We start from the raw sequence: 22,756 nt of genomic DNA, 5'->3' as shown, positions 1-22,756 counted from the left end.
GAAATATGACAGTAAACAGTAGGGATGCTGTTATCTTTGCATGAATGTAAGTGAGTTCATTCAAAGTCAATATTGCTTGTGCCTGTCTGCTATACTAGTTGAATACAGTACGGCCCATCCATCAGTATGTTTTGAACATATTCTACAGATTTATTCTACAGATTTTTTACAAGTAGTGACTTGATTCCTCTCTGATTAATCGGCAGTGTTCAGAAGCTGAGCGAGTTTTTCTCAAGTGATGAGATTGGAGAAGAACAAGAGCCCAGAGTGATGTTAACCTCTGGCTCCAGCAATCACAACCAAAATAGATACCAGGCTGTGGTAAGTACATGTACACGCATTTATTTTGGGTTGGATTCAATCAGGAAATGAAGTAGACAAAATGTGTTTCTTACTATCTCCTCTGCTGTTGCGTCCAGGCTGTCTCACTTTGCTGTGAATGTTGTTTTCTTTCTCCACCTTATTGTCTTCCTATTGGGATCACCATTTACCTCTTTGTCCTTTGTGTCTGATGTTACACAACCCTCCTCCAGTCATCCTCTAAACCTCTCCCATCAATGTCCTCCTCCTCTTTGTCTCGACACCTCCAGCCCTTGAAGGTGGTGAACCGGAAGCGCCCTCCGAGGGACGACTGGAAAAACTACAGCTCACCAAGGGATCATGAGGGGGACAGACCCTACCAGGACGTGGACCAAGACATCTGTATCAAGGTGAGAAAGATAAAAGGACAGTGTGTCATTCTGCCCCAGATGTCACCTGGTCAGAAACAAGGTGCAATATTCTTCCAGGTTACATAAGTGTTGATGTGTCAGTTAGAGTGGCCGTCACAATTCAGAACATTAAACTTTTATTACAGGTCAGTCATTTTGAATTACACTGACTGGGAGCAAATAAACTTCCTGTCTAGGTCTTGTTATGACCTTTAGAGATTTCTTTGCATGAGGGACAGAAATCAGTAAATTGTGTTTTGCGGTGATCCTGTAACACCCTCTGCTTGTTTTGAATAATCCAAAAGAAGTTATAGATTGAAAGTGTCATTGCGAATTATTTCAATCAAAAGGGAGCCTGAAAACAGACACCTCCCTGTAGAGACTGAGGAACGGAAAGTCATAGCTGGTCAGAGTGCGTTAATAAATACACTCTGACCAATGCTGTAAAGAAATAGTTATAGGTAAATTGGGTAATTAAGATTAATGAAAATAAATATGAACCATTTTCTTTTTTTTCTGGTATTCAAAGACAGCAAATTAAAGCCATATATCATATCATAGTCATGGGTGTGTTATGCACATTTCAAAAATAAATCTACTTAAACTATTCTTCATTTATTTAAAGGTAAAAGACAGGACACAATATCCACATAATCCGAATAGATAGCATCATTTGGCAGAAGAGACGATAAAGTTTTTCCCAGACCTTAGTTTACGTCTAGCGTTATATACATTATATGCTGTGTCATATAAATCACATCTAAATTATTGTCAGAATTAAATTAACTGTTGTGAGGTTTCATCATCACAACATATAGTCTTTACCTCATACACAATATTTTGGACACCACAGTCATATTTTGATACAACTTTAAATATTGTGTCTAATTTCTGGGTACTGCAGTTTTTAAAAATGCACTGATGTGCACTATTGGCATTTGTTATTATATCTAATATGCTGTTGATTGGAGTTTCATACAATGTAGGAAAACTAGCTTTAGCTCTGGATACATTTAAAACTGCTCAATTCATTTTCTGTATGTCAATTTTGCAAGTGAATAGCACCAGTATTCTGCAAATGACATTTACCTCGATGGCCTCACTCTGCATCATTTTGGACGGATGGCATGTTAACTGTTTATTTGCTAAAGAGTGAGTTCATCTCAGCTTGACATCTGGATGAGTCTGTGCTATGCCCTTCTCAGATAACTAGCGGTTATTTCACCTGGACTGATGGACCACCAACACTTTCTAATGTGGACATCAAGATTCCTTTTGGTGAGTGTCAGGCAGTGTGATGTACAATCTGCCTCCTAAATTCTTCTCCTTCCTCCTGTATCCAGTTTCCTTCTGTTACTTAGCTGTTTACTTTATTCCCTCTCAAACCTCTCAGGTAAGCTGACTATGATTGTGGGCCAGGTGGGTTGTGGAAAGTCGTCCCTGTTGCTGGCAGCGCTGGGAGAAATGCAGAGACTATCAGGAGCAGTCACCTGGAACAGGTCGGTTACAAGTTCACTGTTCTCTGTCTGTGTCAATCAACTCAGACACTTCCGTTAAAACGTTTCAATCACTTTTAGGTTTGAATGATTGAGTTGAGTTGATTGGGGAAAACAACGTCTTCTGTGAAAATAATTGCGACCATCCCTTAAACATGAAGTTTCTAGATGGGTGCAGGACCATGGTGCTTGTCATTGCTTAAGTGTCTCCTGTCCTGGGCCTGAATTAAATGATGCTCTATGAAGGTTCTCCTTTAATAAGTAAAAACAGTAAATATACAACAGTCATCCCAGTATATTATCCACCTCCCCATAAATCTAATTATAAAGCAATAACATACATGTGCCCTCAGGGAAATCCATGAACTGTATGTTACACAGTTCTTGTAATGAAATTCAATCCAGGTGAAAGGTTAATTTAAAGAGAATTGCTTCTCATAGAGACCCGGACCACTGCAATCGATATCGTCTCAATGTTTTCTTCCTCATTCTCAGCCTGTGTGGAACTCTAACTCATACAGTTTTAACCTCTCTGGTAATTGGTCTGTCAGGGAGCTTTTATTTATGCTTTTCCTTGCAACAATAAATTGAAGTCCTTGACAAGGCAATGCAATTAGCATCAAAATCAGACCTCTTTCTATGACATGGCAATAAAACATAAATGGATTTGTAGGTCAGTGAAATAGAGCTGATATTGCAGCTTTTATAGCTAATAGAGTGTTTTCCTTTGAACAAATCTCTTAAAGTTTTGGAGTACATCTATCTCACATTCCTATGGAGGGTGAATGTACTCATTGTAAGTTACTTTAGAAAAAGGGCTAATCAGTGTTTCCAGACCTTTTAAGCTAGTGACTCCAAAGGAAATCTCTACTGGACCCATTGTATCAGGCGGGAAATCTCTGAGTCTGAGTTGCGAGCAGTTTCATATATTTATAATCTCAAAGGTCACTTTGTTTTTTTTCAGATTTTTTGCCCATATCCAGCATATTTCTTTAGCTCAGTTGCTAATGTGACACATGATAAGAAATGTTCAAATTTCTACATTTCTCAGTAGCGTGGCGGTAGCGTTGCTGTTTTCTGAATCACATTTCTGAAGCTGAAGTGCTCAAGCTCAAGCAGAGTTTCATGCTGCAGTCTGAAATAAAACAGCTAAGGATCGGTCAGTGACGCCACAGTTACACACAGATGTGCATGTGTAGCTGACAGAGGCACTAACGTATGACGGTGACATCATGAACCAATCCTTGGGCTGATACCTATGCCTTTTTTTCTGATGCAGGGAATACATCTTTTATTTACTTGATGGAAAGATGTTGGAGTTTGAGGACTGAGAGGAATTGATCTTGAGGGAGTCACCCTGGCTGTAACATACACTGTTTATTATGTTAATAAATGTCAGTCTACACTGTACCTCAGTGCAAGTCAGGTGCATTTTGCTTTGGTGGTAAGGTGCATGATTGGATGATAGAATTCAGTGTGCTTTGATAATTGAATATAAAATAAATTTGGTTCAATGTAAAAAGAAAAAGATAGCTTTGATGTAGTTAAACTGCTTTTGCCATGTTGCCATAACTTAGCTTGGTAGCTTAGCTCACTACAATTTCCAAGTAGCTTGTCCCACTCAGGTGGTCACTGAACAAGGCCTAAAGCTAAAGAAATATTTAGCTTTACAGATATATGTTCCCAAAGTCAAGAATAAACCTCCATGCTCAAAGAAGTGCATTTTTCAGCATGATCTTGCTGCGGATTGTGAATGGCCAGTTTCAACAGAAGTAAACCCAGTGGATCTAAAAAAAGGAATCAGAGCATGTTTGAAATAGCTCAGCTGAAACGGAATACTCATATCCCACCCAATGCATTCTGGGAGTCATTAGCCTCTATCTCCTGCTTCTGAGTATCTTGTCACCTCCCCAGGATAGTCCCACCATCAGTCTCCATTTGTCAACAAAGATCAGTTTCCCCTACTTGATTGTCACGGTGTCCCTGGCAGTCACACTAACACTCACACAGATCCTCCTTCTGTCCAGATGCCAGGGCCGGGCTGGCACTCCCTCTCATATTAGGTTGGATTGTATACCTTCTCCCTTATCATGTACCCAGGGAGAAACTAAGTAGCTATGATTTAGACGTTATCCTCCTGAAAGCCTTCAGACAGATTAAGAGGAGTTTGTCCTTATGTTTCCACCATATTTGTTGTTGTTATCGTTGTGCTGCATTTCAACCAGGAAAATGTGTGGATGCAACATTATATCTGGGAGGGTAATGGTCTGCGTGTATGCGACAGATTCAGCACAGAACAAAACCCGGCAGATACAAACCACTGAGATAAGTAATGCTCATAAAGCAAAAGGCGATAAGAAGATGAATGAGTGCAGCATGTGCCTGACAGAAGTAAACTGCATCACTAATCAGAAGGATAAGTGTGCAAACATTTCAGATTTATGAAGACCGCCTCATTCACTCGTCTAACAATGACAGGTGGCTCTGAGAATCAACTGTAACTGATCAGCGGATGGTCTTCAGTGCTTCACCATGCTCCATGTGTTTATATAATCAAGTAATTAGAACTATTTTAGTTGCTTGACACATATCATATGATCTTCCTCAGCAAATGGAATTGTTCCCTGTTTTCATGCATTTCCATATTTCTGAGCACTGAAAGGACTTCTTGTCCAACTTGTCCGAAACGTTGACAAAACAGTTGACAAAAATATCTCTCCTCAAGGTCCACTGTTCAGTCAACTGCTGGTTCCAAGATGAAGAATAAACTTTCAATCTCAAACTTGTTAAAAGTTTTTTTTCTTTCACCTTTCAGTGTAGTGTCACTTTTTTTCTTTGCTTTTCACTGAGCTCTAGGGCGGTATGTAACATTGCAACAAAAGGAACAATCAATACAACAACACAGCAGTATGACAGCATCATCAGGAACAAGTTGTGCTTCATGCTGTTAGTGTCTCTATTTGCTGTGCTTTTAATACAATCTGATTAGTTTTTGATGAAACAAAACCTGTTGGATTAATTAAAAATTACTGGTCATGCTGGGCGGCATCTTTCCTTTTCCTTTTACAAACACAACTTTTCATTCCCATCCGTGGGACACCCCTCAACCTCCAACCCCACCACCCTTCCTCACCCACCTGCACCCACCTGCTCCTGTCATCGCTCTGCTCTCCCACTCATGTATGGCACAGAGCAGGGAGCCTCTGGGACTTCTCTGTCGCTAAAGTGAATAACTATTTGTAGCTTCACCTCAGTATCTGGTCAAAGCAGTGCAGGTTGGATACCTTGTTTACAGTTAGGTCCAGAGTCTCCAAACTGGGCATCACAGCCAGTTGTATAGCGAGGATGTGACCCCAAACCGAGCTTGCTGAAGTATTAGGCTGCATCACATCAACAGGCTGACCCCTTGTCCCAAATTAGAGGGTGAAACAAGTACTTAATTCCGAAGTATATCGTTTGTAGCTGGGTTTCAGTTAGTGAGCTAAAAAGACAAGAAAAGCGAGTGAAGAAAAGGTCTTCTTTAAGAGAGTAAAATGAAAGGTTGTTGACAAATGGGGCAGTAATTATAAGGCGTGGTCATCACAATGAACATGCACCATTACTCCCTGTCATCATTAAGGAAACTTAAAGTTTTAAATGGACGTTTAAGTTAATTAAAGACAGTTAGAAACTGTGGGAAGTTCCTCAGCCTGGCTTTGATGATTAGACTTGAGTTTTTTTTGCTGCTGATTGGAACTGTCTTGTATGAATCCCTAATGAATTCTCCTCTAACGTGACTTTGAGGTGCTGATTGGCATGAGAGGGAAATAGCCCTCACTACTTCAGCCAGAGATGAAAGTTGTTAGCATGATTACCCTCTTTTTACCGTGTCTGCAGGATAAAGACAATTAGCCCTCCATCAGGCTTCAGTGTCTTTCAAGGGCCATTAGGTGATGAGGTCATATCCTCAAGTAGTACTTTCATTGTTTTTTTCAACATTGTTTATCCTTGATAATCGAGGAAATGTCCATCCTGCTACAAAATTTGACGTGAGGATTTTTATGTTGTAATCTTACCCCTTTTTTTAGACCTCCTTTAGAGTATTCATTTTCCACAATGACCAAATCTGATTCATGTTTTACTTGTGACACAACTGAAATGGAAAATAAAATCGTAAAATGCTTTGACTTTGACAGAAAGTAATGACTAAAGCATTTTTGTAGTCTCTAGATCAGGGGTCACTAATAGGCAGACCGCGGTCCGGATCCGGACCCTGGACCTAAAACCGATAGATAATTGAGAATTATTACATTTTGACGGAGCGCCTATATTTTAACCAGCGCAGCTTTTCTGGCCTTTACGGCACTCGGTCAGTGGTCCAGGAAACAAACCGACCAATTACATGCGTTGTAAATCACATCATGTGATGCAGCTCAGTCAATCAAATATGGGTATTCTGACACGTTTCCTGACTCGAGTGAGATGTACACACACAGGGCTGAGAGAGGAAAAGGAACGAAGGGCAAGTGAATAATTACGTGAATCAGAGAAGTTGTTTCTCATGACGTTCTCCAAAAAGAGAAAAGTGGTCAGAGAGACCAGAGTCTTTAACCAACAATGAACAGACTCTTATAGGTTAATTCTTCCCACGGACAGTTTAAAACCAGTGTGTCTCATATGTTCAGAGACCATGACGATTATTAAGAGGAAATGGTGCATAGTTACGAAATCATTTCACCTCAGGTTGATAGCAGACCACCTCAAGGCGTCACTCAGAGCGATCCAGGACATTCTGATGTAGCATTTCAAAATGAAAGCCCTTCAAAATCGCATGCATGAGACAATTTGTGATTTGAAGTTAGCTCATGCATGCCATTTTGAAGGGCTTTAATTTTGAAATGCTACATCAGAATGTCCTGGTTCTCTCTAAGTGACACCTTGAGGTGGTCTGCTATCAACCTGAGGTGAAATGATTTTGTAACTATGCACCATTTCCTCTAAAATCTAATCGGAAATTAGACAAATTGTCTCATGAATGTGATTTGAAGTTAGCTCATGCATGCATATATATATATATACATATGGCACTAAATAGCGCAAGTTAGATATTATTGTAATGTTACGGACCTTTGCACGAGGAGATTTTCTCAATCTGGACCTTTTGGAATTTTAATTGAATACCCCTGCTTTAGATTATGTATTTATACTCTTGCCACTTGCCACTCCATCATCTTTGTAAAATGAATTCCTGTAATTCAAGACAGATTCCCTCCTTTTAGGAAAACCAGTCACAGACAGTATTCCTTGAGATGTCTTAATGCACGGATATAGAAAGCCAACCTACATATTATTAAGAGCTCGCTTTAATTGCAAACGTATTTTTTTTAATGTCAAATACTTCTTTTTTTCTTTCCTTTTGTTCTTTTTTATGACTCCTGAGCAGTACTGAATTGCTCTTTGTATTTTGTGATTTTCTTGTTTTCTTTTTTATTAAATGGATTTTTCCACGACAGGTATTGTTTTCACCTTGTAAGTCTGTGTGTCATCATGGCAAAATGTGGTCCTGGAGACACCTACTGTAGCGGGAACCCCCACAGAAGCAGTTTTGTGGACAGAGCTTTTCACCGTCACAGCTTTGCAACTGTGTAAGAGGCAGTCACAAAACTTTACAGGTGTGGTTGAGATCAAAATAAAGGTTGAGCGCAGGAAGTAGGGTAGGAACTTTACGGCAGATTTTGCATCGCAGCTGGTGTGATCCTATCACAAGACGGTCTCTACTTTTTCATGTTTTTTTTTTTATTAAGAATAAAATTACTGAATTGCTTAAAACTAATTCAACTGGAGCCCAAAAACTCAACACTGATATTTTAGGGAAAAACTAACAACGGAAATAAATTAATACTACAAAGTCTGATTTATAATTTTCTTTTTATTTTATTGTATAACAAAAACAATTACACATACTGTATGTATATTATATATACATATATATATATATATATATATATAATACAGTAAATAAATTAAAATATGTACAGCTAAATGCAAAAATGTGCATTATGTTTTAACATGTTACTTACATTTTTTCACTTTCACTTCAGTGTCTTTATCTTACAGTCAGTAGTGCACACAGTGGTGTTTACGTATGCTAGAGCTTCTTAAATATCAGTCACCAGTTTTCGTCCTAACAGCTGTGCTCTTAAAGCTTCTCAGGGCAAGAGAGGTGTCAACTTGGGAAACCTAAAAATACACCGCAGTTACTGAGCATGTGCAAAGCTCCAAACAGCCAATCAAATCTTAATGAATTTAGGTGTTACAAGTCTGAATGTGAATGGTTATATGCATGTGTGTGAGTGAGTGAGTGAGTGAGTGAGTGAGTGAGTGAGTGAGTGAGTGAGTGAGTGTGTTTGTGTGTGAGTGAGTGAGTGTGTGTGAGTAAGTGTGAGTGTGTGTGTGTGTGTGTGTGTGTGTGTGTGTGTGTGTGTGTGTGTGTACACTTTGAGGCATTCGATTAAAAAAATAAGAGTCTCTGTGAATTTCAATGCCTTTTTTAATTACATAACCAGACTTCATAAATATTCCCTGCTGGCATCTGGAGGTTTACATTGTATATACTTTTAATGTGGAAGAAATGCAGAATTGTTACACTTCCATTTATATATTTTCCTTCCTATTTTCTGCAGCCTGCCAATGGAGTCTGAGGGAGATGAAAGGTAAGTCGGAGAAAAATGGAAAAAAGCATCCAAATCTTAACATAAATCAGTGCCATCATGTTTCTTTAGATGTGCCTTAAAGGACCATTTCAAACCTGCATGAACATCTGAGGGCAAAAGTCAGTATGAGTCAAATACATTACAAAATATTGGCAGCCTGGATTAACAGAATATTTTCCAAGTGCAAACATACTGCAGTGCGCTATTTTTGATTAGAGGAGAGACATTTAATTCAGCTGTTGCACATAAACAATAGTGGACTGGACACTATAAATGCCTCTTTAAAAAAAAGCTCTGTTGACAGTTCATAATCATCATTGGTTTAGAAAACGCTAATGGTGGTGTTATTACCACGACAGATTTATTCTGGAATTATTGTTTCTAGGTGTAACTCAACTGGCCATGCCATTTTTTTTTTCTTCACTAATGTAATTACACACACACACACACACACACACACACACACACACACACACACACACACACACACACACTGAGGCATCCATGTTGCCCTGCATTTGGCTACAGTATTTCTGAGTATTTGACAGCTGGTGTCTTGTCAGTGGCTGACAAAACATCGAGCTTTGTGTGTATTGATAGCATTATATTTAAAGTGTGGGTGTCTACAGAAACAAGAATTGTCTGGTGAATAACAGTAGAGAACAACACATATGTTTGTTTATATAGTGTGAGCAGAGTGAATCAAAACTATTTCAGTGTGCAATGTGAACAAAATACTCTTATGTCAATTTAAGATTCATTTTATTTTATTTATTCTTACAGTTTTTTAAGATTGCTTAAAGCACAAGTTTTTTGCTCAAATGAACATCATGGTATAAGATGGCCTCAGCAGTCCCTTTAATTGTAAACCACATGGTTCAAGTGCCAGTAACTAAACAAAAGGTCAGATCCGTGTTTCCTGTTAAAGTCTGCAAGTTTCTAAAAATAGCAATATATTTATAATTTTTTGGAAGTTTAATTTGTACTTTGCAAGTATGCTCAAATCATTCAACACACTGCAGTTATAGCGCAGCTATCAGAGAGAGACATAGATGAACCAACAAGATTACCAGCGAACCGCTATAAACACGCTGTCAGCCACAGACCCTGTGTTGACGTACTAATCTCAGCCTGAGGAATCAGATCCTCTGAGAACTGAATGCGTCAGAGTCCTAACGCATTTATGCTTATTTGCATGTCAGCAAATTACAGGAAGAAAAAATTGGAAGGGGGTGGCGGCATTATTTTTAGGGAGGATGAGATCACATCTAATGATAGATGTGATCATATAGGGCAGTTGATGGCCTGTTTGTGTTTGCTGCTGAGCAAATACATGATTGCCATAGTGCGGGAAGAGTGTATGGTTTAGTGTGTGTGCGTTTCTTATCTGTTAATCATTTCATGACAAAGGGGGAGTCAATAATCTGTTTATCTTAGAGGGAACAGTATTGCTTATTTTATGTTTTTTTCTGTGTGTGTGTGTTTGAAATTTTCTCTGCAGTCCCACTGACAGAGATGCAGCAGGTGACGGAGAAATCAGGTGAGTTTAGACAACAGTATGCTACACACCAGGTGGCCTCCATGGAGACCATCACCATTATCAGCAGAGCAGAACAGCAGTCCTCATGCGCTGATGATAATAGAGAACAACCTACCGACCCTCAGCTGCATATATTGACATGACAAACACACCACAGTCTTAAATTATCTCTGGATCAGTTCTTTATGGACTGGAGTTGTTATTATGCACCACCAGCTTCTGAGGCTGAGGAGACCCTGTGGTCCAGAGGTTAAACAGTTTATTAACCATTGTCTGAAACAAAAAACTGATTAAGAAGTAGAATTTGAACATAAAGAACAGATTATTTATTGGTCAACACTTTTGCATGTGTTTCAAAACCTTTGGTAGGAAGAGAGGTGCTGTGGCCTACGCTTCCCAGAAGCCCTGGCTGTTGAATGCGACAGTGGTTGAGAACATCACCTTTGAGATGCCCATGATCAAAACGAGGTAAGACCTCATACCTGCACCAAACCAGTGGCTGAGCTTCTCCACCACTGCTGCTGTATGTTGATGAGAATGTGTTGCACATTTCAAGTAATGGAAACATATGTGACTTAACCAGAGCTACTTTTTTAGCCAAAGTTTTTTGGGGGCATTTAATGATTTTATGAGAGAGTCAACAGTAAAGAGATGACAAGAAACTAGACGAGAGAGTTGGGGAAACAAGAAGACACCACGCCGCGGCCATACATATGTGCTTGACTTTCACCCCATCGAACAAAGCTGCCGACAATGCCACGCTGCGTGTAGAGTGTGCTCAGAGAGGCAGAGCCTGTGTGAGTTAGAACAATATTCATCACAAGTCCCTGGCAGATCCAAAATGGATCTCTGTAAATCCAGAGGTCACCAGGGCACAACAACCAGAAATGCATTTAATTCATCACACACACAAATGAGAGAAAGTGTGAGGAAGAGCAGAAAGATGAGCAAACAGAAGGACAGATTTATTTGCCGACTGTTGTATTAGACTGTATTAGTTTTGGCTAGTTGTACCTGATGAACCGGCAACTTGAGTGTAGCAGTTTGTTGATTTGTCAAGATTGCATTCCAACATCCTGTTTCCAAGCAAACTCTTGTTTTAATTGTTTCAGTTCCTCTTGAATTATTAGTTTGTGGATGTGCTCCACAGTGAACCACTTTGACATTCAGAGTTGTTAGTTATAACAGAGTAATGAATGTGTTGTCAGATCAAGCTGTTAAGCTAAAATAGAGCCAATAACCTTCCCACTCCCTGAGGCCACTGTGGTAAACTGGACGTGTTGATGCCTGATTAAGTCAACACTTTGTGTCCAATGAAAAAAAACAAAAAAACAAAACACAGTGTGCCTTCCCAAATAACCTGTTTTGACACTGAGACAACCCGAGCCAGGATTTGTCTTGGCTAAAGTTGTCTTTTCATTGAGTAGAGTTTCTCTAGTTTCAGTCACTCCTGGCTCAATAACATATGCTGCTTTCACCTGCGTGAGCACAGTCAAAACACACACATTCTCTTTTAATGACTTACAGTCAAACACAATTACTCACGCTCACAATTTTCATCCTCACGACAAATTGTCTTTCTGAAAGGTCAGTTGCTTGGATTTATGTTTGTGGCCGTCTCTCTTTGAGTCTAATGGACTGTTTTCATAAAATAGATCTAATGGACTGCTATGGTTTGTTACTGTGGACATGTTTGCTCAACCTGCGCTGCCTCTCCCCGCTGTCTCCTTTGTCTTTCTCTTCACACATCTCGTTCTCCCTGTTCACCCCTGTTCCTTCCTGCTGTCAGTTTATTCAATGGTAAGATCCACAGAACCCAAGGGCAACGGCATCAGGTGTTTGAAAACAAAGATGCTGTGGGCTCAACACCTTTTTACAGCAACTATTTTGACATGAAATAGTAGTGTAGACACAGTTGTTACCGAGGATTCTAAGCTTCTGTTCCATTCAGGTCAAACAGAGTCAGGGTGCTGCTATTGTGCATGATGACTCACTGGAAGTCTGCTAAACTATATGGAACAGAAACTAAATTTAATAAATTAAACCTGTGTTTACCTGCTATTTTATGTCAATGCGGCTGCCATGAAAAAGGTATATTGGCCATGTTGGCTGCAGTGACACTCAAGCACAAATAATACACAGTTATTTCAAATGTTTAAGGTTGATAATCAATATTTTGTCTGCACCTGCCGTGATGCATCATCTCTGGCTCAGGAGGTACAACTCTGCCTATATGTGTGACCATGTTTATAGCATGGCTTTTCTACTTTTCTAGCCAATTAGCTAAATAGTCCATTTGTAGCATGCAAACAATTTGAACTAAGATGCTGCTAAACATCCACATGTTAGCATTGTCACTGTATGCTTATGTTATTTAGATAGAAGCACAGACTCACAGAGATGCCAGCATGGCTCTTTGTCTTAACATGGTATTTTACAAGTTACTTGTCCTTTTACAGTGCAGAGTTTTGCCTTAAGGTGTGTCTTACAATGTCCTGTTTAAAAGACATTCAGTACTGTAAGCTCAGACACTGTGCACCAAGAGATGTGACTGGTGCATGGATCGTTGTGATTTGTTACGTTCAGACTCACATTATCCAGCTGATGCGGGCTCATCTCATTAATTAATGTTAGTCAACCTATTCTGGCCTGTGACCCCAAATTTTTGTTCACAATGTTCTCAAAGCTCCAGCAATTACAGAACTGTCAAGCTGTCATGTACAACTGAGGGTGGCTTTGTGTCGACTGCAGTTTCAAGACCATGTGGGTAGATCCAAATGGATGATACAGAGATGGCGATACATTTTAATGACCAGCATGTGATTCATTTGAATCAGAACATGAATGAATGACTGATGCGGCAATGAATTTTGTTGCCAGTGTGTCTTTCTGCTCTCTAAATCTGTCTCTCTTCTCTTTCTGTGTCTGTTGAAGCAAGTCTGATCGAGTGCTCAGGACAAAATCTTTGAAGTTAAACCACAGGGGCTGCTGAAACGTGTTTCTTCTTTTCTTTTCATTGTTTGTGGCTCAGTCCCGACTTTCGTTATGCATACGTATCAGCAAATTATATATAAAATATGTATCATTCAAATGAATTTACTGTCTAGAGGTTGATAATGAGCAGGCCCATGGTTTCCCTCTGGCTCGTATTAGCAGCTGCTCTCTGTCCTCATTTGTATTCTGTCTCTGTTTCGGTCTGCCAGGTACAACGCTGTCATAGAAGCCTGCTCTCTTCAGCCTGACATCGACATCCTTCCACAGGGGGACCAGACAGAGATCGGTGAGCGGGTCAGTAAAGTTAATGATTTTCTTTTCTTCCTCTGTGGTCTTTTTATTTTACAGATCTAAACAAACAAACCAAAAAATCCATATCTGGCCGTAGCTCCCACTGTGGCTCCCTGTATTGCAGAATCATTTGTCATCGTTTCTATGCAACCGGGATTTGATGTATGTGTGTAGGGAGCTGGACTGACCTTGTTCAGCCAAAGCACTGTCATGTTGGATTTCGTCATGCACCAGTAATGCGGGAAATAAGCCGTGATCTCCTTTGTTACTCTGAAGGCAACTGACACACACATTTATGGATGTAATCATGTTGTTCAATCCTTTTTGTTGTAAAATCGTGTAATGAAGTTTTCCGCCCTCTGGTGCAGGGTATCATCCTGTCAGGGGGACAGAAACAGCGCATCAGCGTAGCTAGAGCCTTGTACCAACAGACCAACGTGGTGTTTCTGGTGAGTCTTTGTCTTCACACACGCATCTTCCATCAAAAGTTGGATTGCACTTAACTAACCTTGTTAGTAGTCTATCGATATTCACAGTGAAACATTGTGGAGCTTTACCTGAAGCCTCGAATGTGATACTATTTCTGATGCCTTCCTACGTGACAAAAATAGCAACACACTCTCTTAAGCTCAGCTGCAGGGCTAAGAAGCTCAAAGCAACTTTCAACTGACAGTTGGAAATGTCAGTTCCTGGATTTTACTGCCTCTCAGATATTAATAATCACTTTGTATTACATGTTTGTAGTTACGGCTTCATTATCAATCGATCTGCAGATTAATTTCTCACTAAATCGTTTAGTCTATGAAATGTTTAGAAATTGTAAAAAGAAAAGAAAATTTAAAATTTCTCAGAGGCCACAGTGATGTTGTCAATTTGCTTGTTTTTTTCTGACTTAAGTCTAAAGTCGTAAGATTCTCAATTTAGTGTCATATATGACAATGAAAGACAACAAATACTAGTGAATTTTGGCAATTTTTTTCAATAAAAAAAATTATTTCTGTGCATTAGTCAGACCACTGTCAGTCAAATCTAATCAAACCACACATACACACAGTCCACAAGTAAATAATCTGAGTTCTTAACATAAATAAATATATTAAAATAAACTCTTAATAAATAGTAACTAAGCTTTCCAAACTTTAACTTTGATTGATGCTTATTAAGTCATTCATATTTAATGTTACAGAAAAATACTTATTCTTACCCAGTACCTATTTAACGTTTCTGCATTTTTTTAGGATGACCCATTCTCTGCCTTAGACATCCATCTGAGTGACCATCTGATGCAGGACGGCATCCTCAAGCTCCTGAGAGAGGAGAAGAGGACGGTGGTGTTGGTCACACACAAACTGCAGTATCTACCCCACGCAGACTGGGTAAGACCTGTGTGTGTGTGTGTGTGTGTGTGTGTGTGTGTGTGCGTGCACACAAATCAGAGATATTTGCAGCTATTATCTTAACTAACTGAATAAACTATATATTTACAGACCATTTTACTCTGTAATAGTCACACAAAATGATAAGATTGTCCATTTTGGATTCTGTTATATTATTCAGGGTGTGAACATTACATTTGGGATGCAGACAGTTTATCTCTGAAAGATTCCAGAGTGCATAATGATTGATTTCCAGTGTCAGCTAATACTAAAGATTGCATTTCCTCTTCTGTCTCTGTTTGTTATTAGATCATTGCCATGAAAGATGGCACTATCCAAACTGAAGGGACTCTGAAAAACATCCAGAAGTCTGAGCCTGAACTCTTTGAACATTGGAAAACCCTGATGCACAGACAGGACCAGGATTTTGAGACGGTAATTACTTACTAGACTTTTGAAGTGTGGATTATTCGTTAATGACTCTGAATCTTTGCTTTGTGTTGATTTGACAGTTTTAAGATTCAGGAGAGTTGCATACAACCCAGTGCTGCTTAGAATGACAGTTTGATTACCTGGATGTTTGCTAGTGTCTCACCAGATTGCCGTCTTTAGTATTCTGGGGAGAATCACAAGCTTTTCTTTATTTCTCCTCTAGGAGACAGAAGCAGCGAGTATGACAGATCTGGAGAGGAAAAACCTTCGGAGGGCCATGTACTCCAGAGACGCCGCCAGGACTGAAGAGGACGAGGAAGGTGAGAGGTCACAGGAAACAACAGCTTGATTTCATGTTTGTATGACTGCAGTCAGTCCTTTACTGACTTCAGTCTGATTTTAATGAATGTGTGTGTGTATACTGATAATAACAGTAAAGGCGGAGTATCATTTCCTTATCCTGTTGTGTGTACTTGCTGAGGAGCAGCATCTCTTACATTACATTAAAGTTTAAGCTGAACAGCTTATTTTTAATGTAACACCTGCTGCAATAATTTGAATGATTCCAAATTCCCTGTATACTATTCCCGTCCCTTGTTCTCTATTTATTATATCCTGTCTGTGTGAAAGAAAACATGACATGGGTGTAAAATGCTCCAGACCGTCTTCCAGGTCTGGTGTCTCATGACTTGGCTTCTCTTTAGACTTTCAGCAGTAACCAGATATGACACCGCCTTCTCTCTTGCAGCCTCCTGATGGCTAAACACTGAATCTGATCCTTTATGTATGTGTCTCTGCTGTTGAATGTGCAGCTGTAGTGGAAGGTGCTAAGGTGCAGTGGCTGTACTCTTTATCTGTGTTCTGTGTTGTCTCCCGTGTGCTGGTGGCACCCCTGAGTGGACTTGTGCGATGGCTCCAGCATCAAGTGCTGCTCTCATGTTCGATCGAGCAGGTGTGGCCAGAAAGCATGGACTGAAAAAAAAGTCTGTGGCATTGTTACGCTGCAAGCAACCCGCAGTTGTGTCAGCTTCTCCCACCATCTCAGAATCTCATCATGCGTCATTTTCTTTGTCCCCAAACGTTTGTCACTCCTGCTCCGCAAAACCTACTTAATGCCAGCATGAATGCACAGTAGATGATGGTAGCTATTGCCTGTTTAGCCCTGCTATTCTCCCTTTCTTTTCCTCCTTCACTCTCCTGCTTCATTTTTGCCACCAACTCGTAGAGTCCTACCTGCAGCCTCATGCTCCAAAGCTTGTTGCATGATGTGATATGATATATATTTACATCAGGGGTGGGGAGGAGGCTGGAGGCCATTAACAAGCTCCTCAACCCCAGTGAGTGTGTCATGGCTGCTCTGTTGCCCCTAAAAAACATGCCATTCATGTGAATGAGCATTTGCTTGGTGTTTCAGAACGTGAATATAGATGCTGTCGCCTTTTGATTAGTTTCTCTGTGGTTGCTCCTCTCATTTGGCCCTCTTTCCCTTTCCTTCTCCTCTCTTCCTGTCCTGTGTTAGTAAATTCTGAGAAATGTGTGACAGAAATAGATAGACGGAGAGGGAAAACAAAGATAATGAAATATATAGGAGGAGGAGGAATGTCAGAAAGGTCAGGGAGCACATGAGCAGTGAGTCAAAGCAGAGGAGACCACAGTTAAATACAGAAATAGTCCTTTATGTATAGCACACGTAATACACATTCATGTTATAAAATGCAATCATTTCTCACTTTCAAAAAAAGACTGTTGAACTCGTCTCTGTCTTAATCCCAGAGGAATCTGCTGAGAGTGACGATGACGACAACATGTCGCAGGTCATGCGTCAGCGTGCCACCATCTCCTGGCACTCCTGTGGCACCTACCTGTCCTCCGCCGGGGTCCTCCTGCTCACCCTGCTCCTCCTGTCTCAGCTCCTCAAACACTCCCTCATGGTCGCCATCGACTACTGGTTGGCTCACTGGACGTCAAACGTCATCACGGCCAAGATCAAAGCAACACCTCGTAACTGTACCGTCGTTCAGGTGAGCGGCTGAACTGGATAATTTCTGTTTCTGTCGAGATGATTTGTTGTTATTTTGCCAAAATGCTCTTTGCTTTTGTGTTGATCAGCAGCCTTAAGTCAAGAAGTCTTTTCCTACTTGTCGCTGTCTGTAAGGGGACATATTTCAATCTTTTTATTTATTTTTCCCTCAAAAAAGCCACAGATTCTCTAGTATAGCTTCTCAATGAGGATGTACTGCTTTTCCAATCTTATCTCTAATCTTTGCAATTTTTTTGTAAAATATTGTATAGTTTTGGATCTTTGGGCCTTGAAAATGTATTAAAATGAGATGATTTGAGGAGGTCAAAACCTGTGGTTTATAGACTTCTGACACTTCTATTTTGAGGAGATCATAAGTAAAATAGGAGGTGAAACATTGTTTTATATGATAGTACACTGGTCGCACAAATCAATCAATTTGATCATTGTGGGCTTCAGAATATTGCACTTTAATCAATAATGAAAATAGTGGTTACAGAGCTATTTTTTTTAGACCATGCTGGAGTGACATTACATAACAATTTTTACACAAATTCTCCTGTGAATCTCAGTTGAGCAGCACTGACCTAAAACACAAACACAGACACTGCCAGCTCCAGATGGAGCGTTCACTAACGCACCCTGAAGCAACTGCAGCTCAGACTCATCTGCATGTTAGAGAAAGAACAACAATGCATTGATGAAGTCTCAGAGAAAGTACTGCTGGGAAATGTAAACACGCAGAGCTTTGTTTCATGTAGATTGGTCGAAATACCTGCACATGTCATATAGATAAATTATCTCTGAGTCTTTTAGTCACAACTGATATGACCTGGAATAAAACCTTATCTTAATTTAAACACAACAGAATGAAGTGTAGGCGAAAGACAGTTTGTCACCTACATAAACTTCTTCACCTTTATTCAGTTTAAAGCTCGTCTTTCGTCAGCGACCTCTTCCCCAATATAGCCTCTAACTGGCACTCTCACACACACACACACACACACACACACACACACACACACACACACACACACACACACACACACACACACACAGAAAATACATTCAGAGAAAGCAGAGAGTAGCACACACACTCTCGCTCAGATACACAATGTCAGTACCGGTGAAGGTTAAGCTGCTTCGTTCACACGTCGGGGTCACGCCAGCTGATAGCGGTTATCATGTTCCAGGTTCAGCAGTTCTATTATTAACAGTTATATACGTGTGTGTGTGTGTGTGTGTGTGTGTGTGTGTGTGTGTGTGTGTGTGCGTGTGTCCGCCCTGTGAATTGCAACGCTAAGTCACATTTCACTAATGCAGAGGCTAAAGACAGAGTCAACTGGGATGTGGGGAGTTTGAAGTGCACTGTGTCCTCCTCTCGTATACAAACAGAACAGTCGTTGCCAGGTTTATCTAATCTGTGGCGCGCTGTAGACAACTCCATGAGGGGACACTCAGAAGTCCTCCTGTTCTGCTATCAAATACATTACTGATGCTGCATGTAACTGCCAGGATGCTGCCTGACAGCACAGAGAGGAAGGGAGTTATTGCTGAAGTCTACAACATACAGTTTTCAAGTAGATTAACCAAGAGTGCCCCCCCCCCCTGACCACACACACGCTCCTGTCCCGCATATGGCCAAGGGCAGGTTTAAGTATAATCTACATTACAAGGGTAATGTGTGGATGAGCAACAGAGAGAGAGTGACGGTGGATGCGCTCAGAGCAAACCGACAGCTTGAAGTGAACAGTGTGAAGTGAAGATGTGGATGAAATACTGCAATACACTAAAAAGTAAAATGTAGAAGAGCTACCGGCCCACTCAGCACTGGGGGTGTGAATACTTATGAATACTACATGAAGGAATAAAAGTTTGATTCAGAATCAATAAAGGCACCAGAAGACGTAGGTGGTAAATCTGAGTAGAAAATGGAGAAGGTCAGTCAAGGACAACAAAATCTAAACAAAAAACTTTAAATGTTGCCAGATCAGCTGTTAAAGCTTCGCTGGCTTCTGTCACATTAGGTTGTTTTTAACCAGCCTCGGAGTTTAATTGTTTAAAATTGCAGTACAAGAAAACCCCTGCTCTCTCTCACTTCCTCAGACACACACACACACACACACACACACACACACACACACACACACACACACAGTTGCAATCATGTCTTTGATAATCTCGTCCCTCTCTCTCTCTCTCTGTAGGATTGTCACTCGTGGTATCTGTCAGTGTTCAGTGTGCTGTGCTGCTTGGGCATCGTCCTGTGTCTGGCCACCTCCGTGGCTGTGGAGTGGACCGGCCTAAAAGTGGCCAAAGAGCTACACCATGATTTGCTCAACAAGATCATCCTGGCCCCCATGAGGTTCGACACTCAGAGTGTGTGTGTGTGTGTGTGTGTGTGTGTGTGTATGTGTGTGTGTGTGTGTGTGTGTGATGAGGTGTGAGCTCGCTGATACTGTGTGTTTGCTGAAACAGATCATTTAAACAGAAAAACAACGTTAAAAGCATCTTTTTTTCGCCCCATTACTCAGAGCTACAGTGCACCATCTGCTTGCCTCACACACAACCTAGGAGACATTGCTTACATAAGACACTCATGTGCACATAACACACCTGCATGTACTGTACATACACTCACATACACAGCTAAATAAACAGATGTATTTCACATAAAATAATTAATTCAACCAGCTGACTGCACAGCACGTCTGAGCAGATGCATGTCGAGTATTTTTGTCTTATTGTGGACATGTGGAAAACTATGAAATGTAATTATAGTCTCTAAGGCTTATAGGAAAGTATGTAATCTGGGAAAATAAAACCATTTTCAAATTAAATGGATAAAGGGTTAATTAAATGTTTTTATCCATCCAGGCTGTTTGAGACGACTCCGCTCGGCAGCATTCTCAACAGGTTTTCCACAGACACAAACACAATTGACCAGCACATCCCCACTACCCTGGAGTGCCTCTCCCGCTCCACCCTGCTGTGTGTGTCCGCTCTGGGCGTCATCTCCTACGTGACCCCCGTCTTTCTCATCGCCCTCCTGCCGCTGGCCATCACCTGCTACTTCATCCAGAAATACTTCCGGGTGGCCTCCAGGTGAGTGGGATGGGACGGAGGGACGGATATCACTGACTTGTTGTTCACTGTATATTTTTCATTTCATTCATTTACATTCTACAATCACACACAAATAACACATACGGTTTAAAGTGCTCTGGTGCTTACATTTCCTATATATAATAGGCGTATGCTAGAATGCATAAACCCAGTGCTTTGTCCATCCGTCAAATGCAAGTGGCTGTACTGCACATGACTGAGAGTGGGATGCATGTCACAGTGACGCCAGTGAAATTACTTTTCATTTGATTCAACTGTTCTCTGAACCTGTTTAACCCTGCAGTTCTGCTTTCCTCGCCACTCCAACCTTACAACCTCTGATGTTATTTGAACTTTGCTTCAGTTGATATTTCCCTCTCCACTGTGTCCTCTGCCTTCTGGTCAGGGACCTGCACCAGCTGGAGGACAGCACCCAACTCCCTCTACTCTGCCACTTCTCTGAGACAGTGGAAGGTCTCACCACTATAAGGGCCCTCAGGTGATTATTAACGATTCTTAACTGAATAAGCAACAGTATTATTGTACAACATTGTTTAAGAGTGCTTGTTGTTAACTTGGATGTTGGAGCTTCACTATGCAGAATGATGTATGTGCAGAGCTCGACGCTAAAAGTCTGTTTTCACATTCACTGGTTGAAGGGGCAACGTTGCTCTCTGCTCACCTTCAATCTCAGTTAAACGCGTGTACTTACGAGACGATGTAGTGACATCACAACTAGTTTGGAAGCCAATCATGGTCCAAAATGCGGAGTTTGCAGAGCTTGATATGTTTAATATGTTGTCTGTACAGTCAGATATACCTCATATTTTGACTGCAATTTACAAGTTTTCCTCTCTAATGTTGTACCTGTGTCATTATTACAATTTAACTTAATTTAGATAATTACATTAGTAGTTAATTGGTTATTGCTGACACTGAGCCAGTCAGGCAGATGGACTCTCAGAACACAAACAGAAATGAGACGTGTCTTTTTCCATCGACAGGTATGAGCCCAGGTTCAGACAGAGGTTACTGCAGTTCACGGACGCCAACAACATCGCTTCGCTCTTCCTCACCGCAGCCAACCGTTGGCTGGAGGTCCGAATGGTAATGATCTGTCCCCTGTTCAGTGCTCGAATATTCAGTGCAGTCCTGTCAAACAGCAGCTGTTGATGTTGCTGGCTCCCTCAGTTGGGATCCTGAAAAACTGAATTTTTCATTACTCGCTTTATTAAGATCACATTTCGTGTTAAGAGACTGCATGCGGCTCGCAGCTCATTTGGCCTCTTGTGTTTCAAAGTTTGACAGAGGAGATACCCGTCAGGTGTTAATGAATTCATGTGCAGAGATGCAAAAGAAAACAAACAGGGCTTTTTGGCAGCATGTCCGTCTTTTGTGTGTGTTGACAACAAGCTGATCTTGATGGATCTGCTTTTTTTTAATTCACCTTTTTGAATTATTCAGCGATGTATTATTTTCCTGCTGTGAAGTTGACATGGTCTCTCTCTACAGGAGTATATTGGAGCCTGTGTTGTGTTGGTAGCAGCTGTAGCCTCCATCACTAACTCTCTCTACGACCAGCTGTCTCCCGGGCTGGTGGGGCTGGGTCTGACGTATGCGCTCATGGTGAGACTGTGTGGGTGTGTGTTTTATTGCTTGTTTACTGCAGTCTTTAAGGACATTACACTGTTCATATTCTAAATGATTACCAACCATTTGTTCTGCTCCAAGTAAATTTAATTATATTTTAGTTTTTTCTAATTCATTACTTTGGGTTTTAATTATAAGAATGAATTTATCTGATCATATTGAATATTCAAAAAAACTCAAATCTGGACAAAAAAACACTTTTTTACCATTTCTTGGTGGGATACATATGGAGAGATGTATAAAGAGAACACCTTCAGATCCATAATCAGTGGCTAATTGCATATCATGCAGCAAAAAATATAACTATAAATGTGATCATGTAAAATCTGCCTGAAAATCTGTTGAAACAGATCAGCTTATTAAAATATTGGTAATTAAGTAATATAAACTACATAGTTGAAGATGTTTATACAACTTCTTTCTCAATATAGTTTATGTCCAGTGTTTCCT

General features: G+C 40.5%; 1 protein-coding gene across 3 annotated transcripts in view; it reads left to right on the top strand.

The window, feature by feature from the left end:
- The window catches only part of abcc8 (ATP-binding cassette, sub-family C (CFTR/MRP), member 8), a 53,070-nt gene that overhangs the window by 24,150 nt on the left and 6,164 nt on the right, over positions 1–22,756 (top strand). For 2 of the 3 annotated variants that reach the window (XM_068722476.1, XM_068722475.1), the window contains exons 14-31: positions 207–321; positions 534–710; positions 1,916–1,988; positions 2,104–2,209; positions 8,869–8,898; positions 10,400–10,438; positions 10,808–10,906; positions 13,642–13,726; positions 14,092–14,172; positions 14,962–15,099; positions 15,409–15,534; positions 15,755–15,851; positions 17,305–17,552; positions 19,759–19,916; positions 20,429–20,656; positions 21,063–21,155; positions 21,661–21,763; positions 22,169–22,282. In XM_068722476.1, coding sequence (XP_068578577.1) covers positions 207–321; positions 534–710; positions 1,916–1,988; positions 2,104–2,209; positions 8,869–8,898; positions 10,400–10,438; positions 10,808–10,906; positions 13,642–13,726; positions 14,092–14,172; positions 14,962–15,099; positions 15,409–15,534; positions 15,755–15,851; positions 17,305–17,552; positions 19,759–19,916; positions 20,429–20,656; positions 21,063–21,155; positions 21,661–21,763; positions 22,169–22,282 — 2,110 coding nt within the window. The remainder of the gene's footprint in view (positions 1–206; positions 322–533; positions 711–1,915; positions 1,989–2,103; positions 2,210–8,868; positions 8,899–10,399; positions 10,439–10,807; positions 10,907–13,641; positions 13,727–14,091; positions 14,173–14,961; positions 15,100–15,408; positions 15,535–15,754; positions 15,852–17,304; positions 17,553–19,758; positions 19,917–20,428; positions 20,657–21,062; positions 21,156–21,660; positions 21,764–22,168; positions 22,283–22,756) is intronic. The other variant, XM_068722477.1, reaches the window with a different exon arrangement.

Source organism: Cebidichthys violaceus, unplaced genomic scaffold (genome assembly GCF_023349555.1).
Source record: "Cebidichthys violaceus isolate CVI_PGR_0920_01 unplaced genomic scaffold, fCebVio1.0.p SCAF_3, whole genome shotgun sequence".
Classification (NCBI taxonomy): Eukaryota; Metazoa; Chordata; class Actinopteri; order Perciformes; family Stichaeidae; genus Cebidichthys; species Cebidichthys violaceus.
This window is presented reverse-complemented; position numbering and strand designations above follow the sequence as displayed.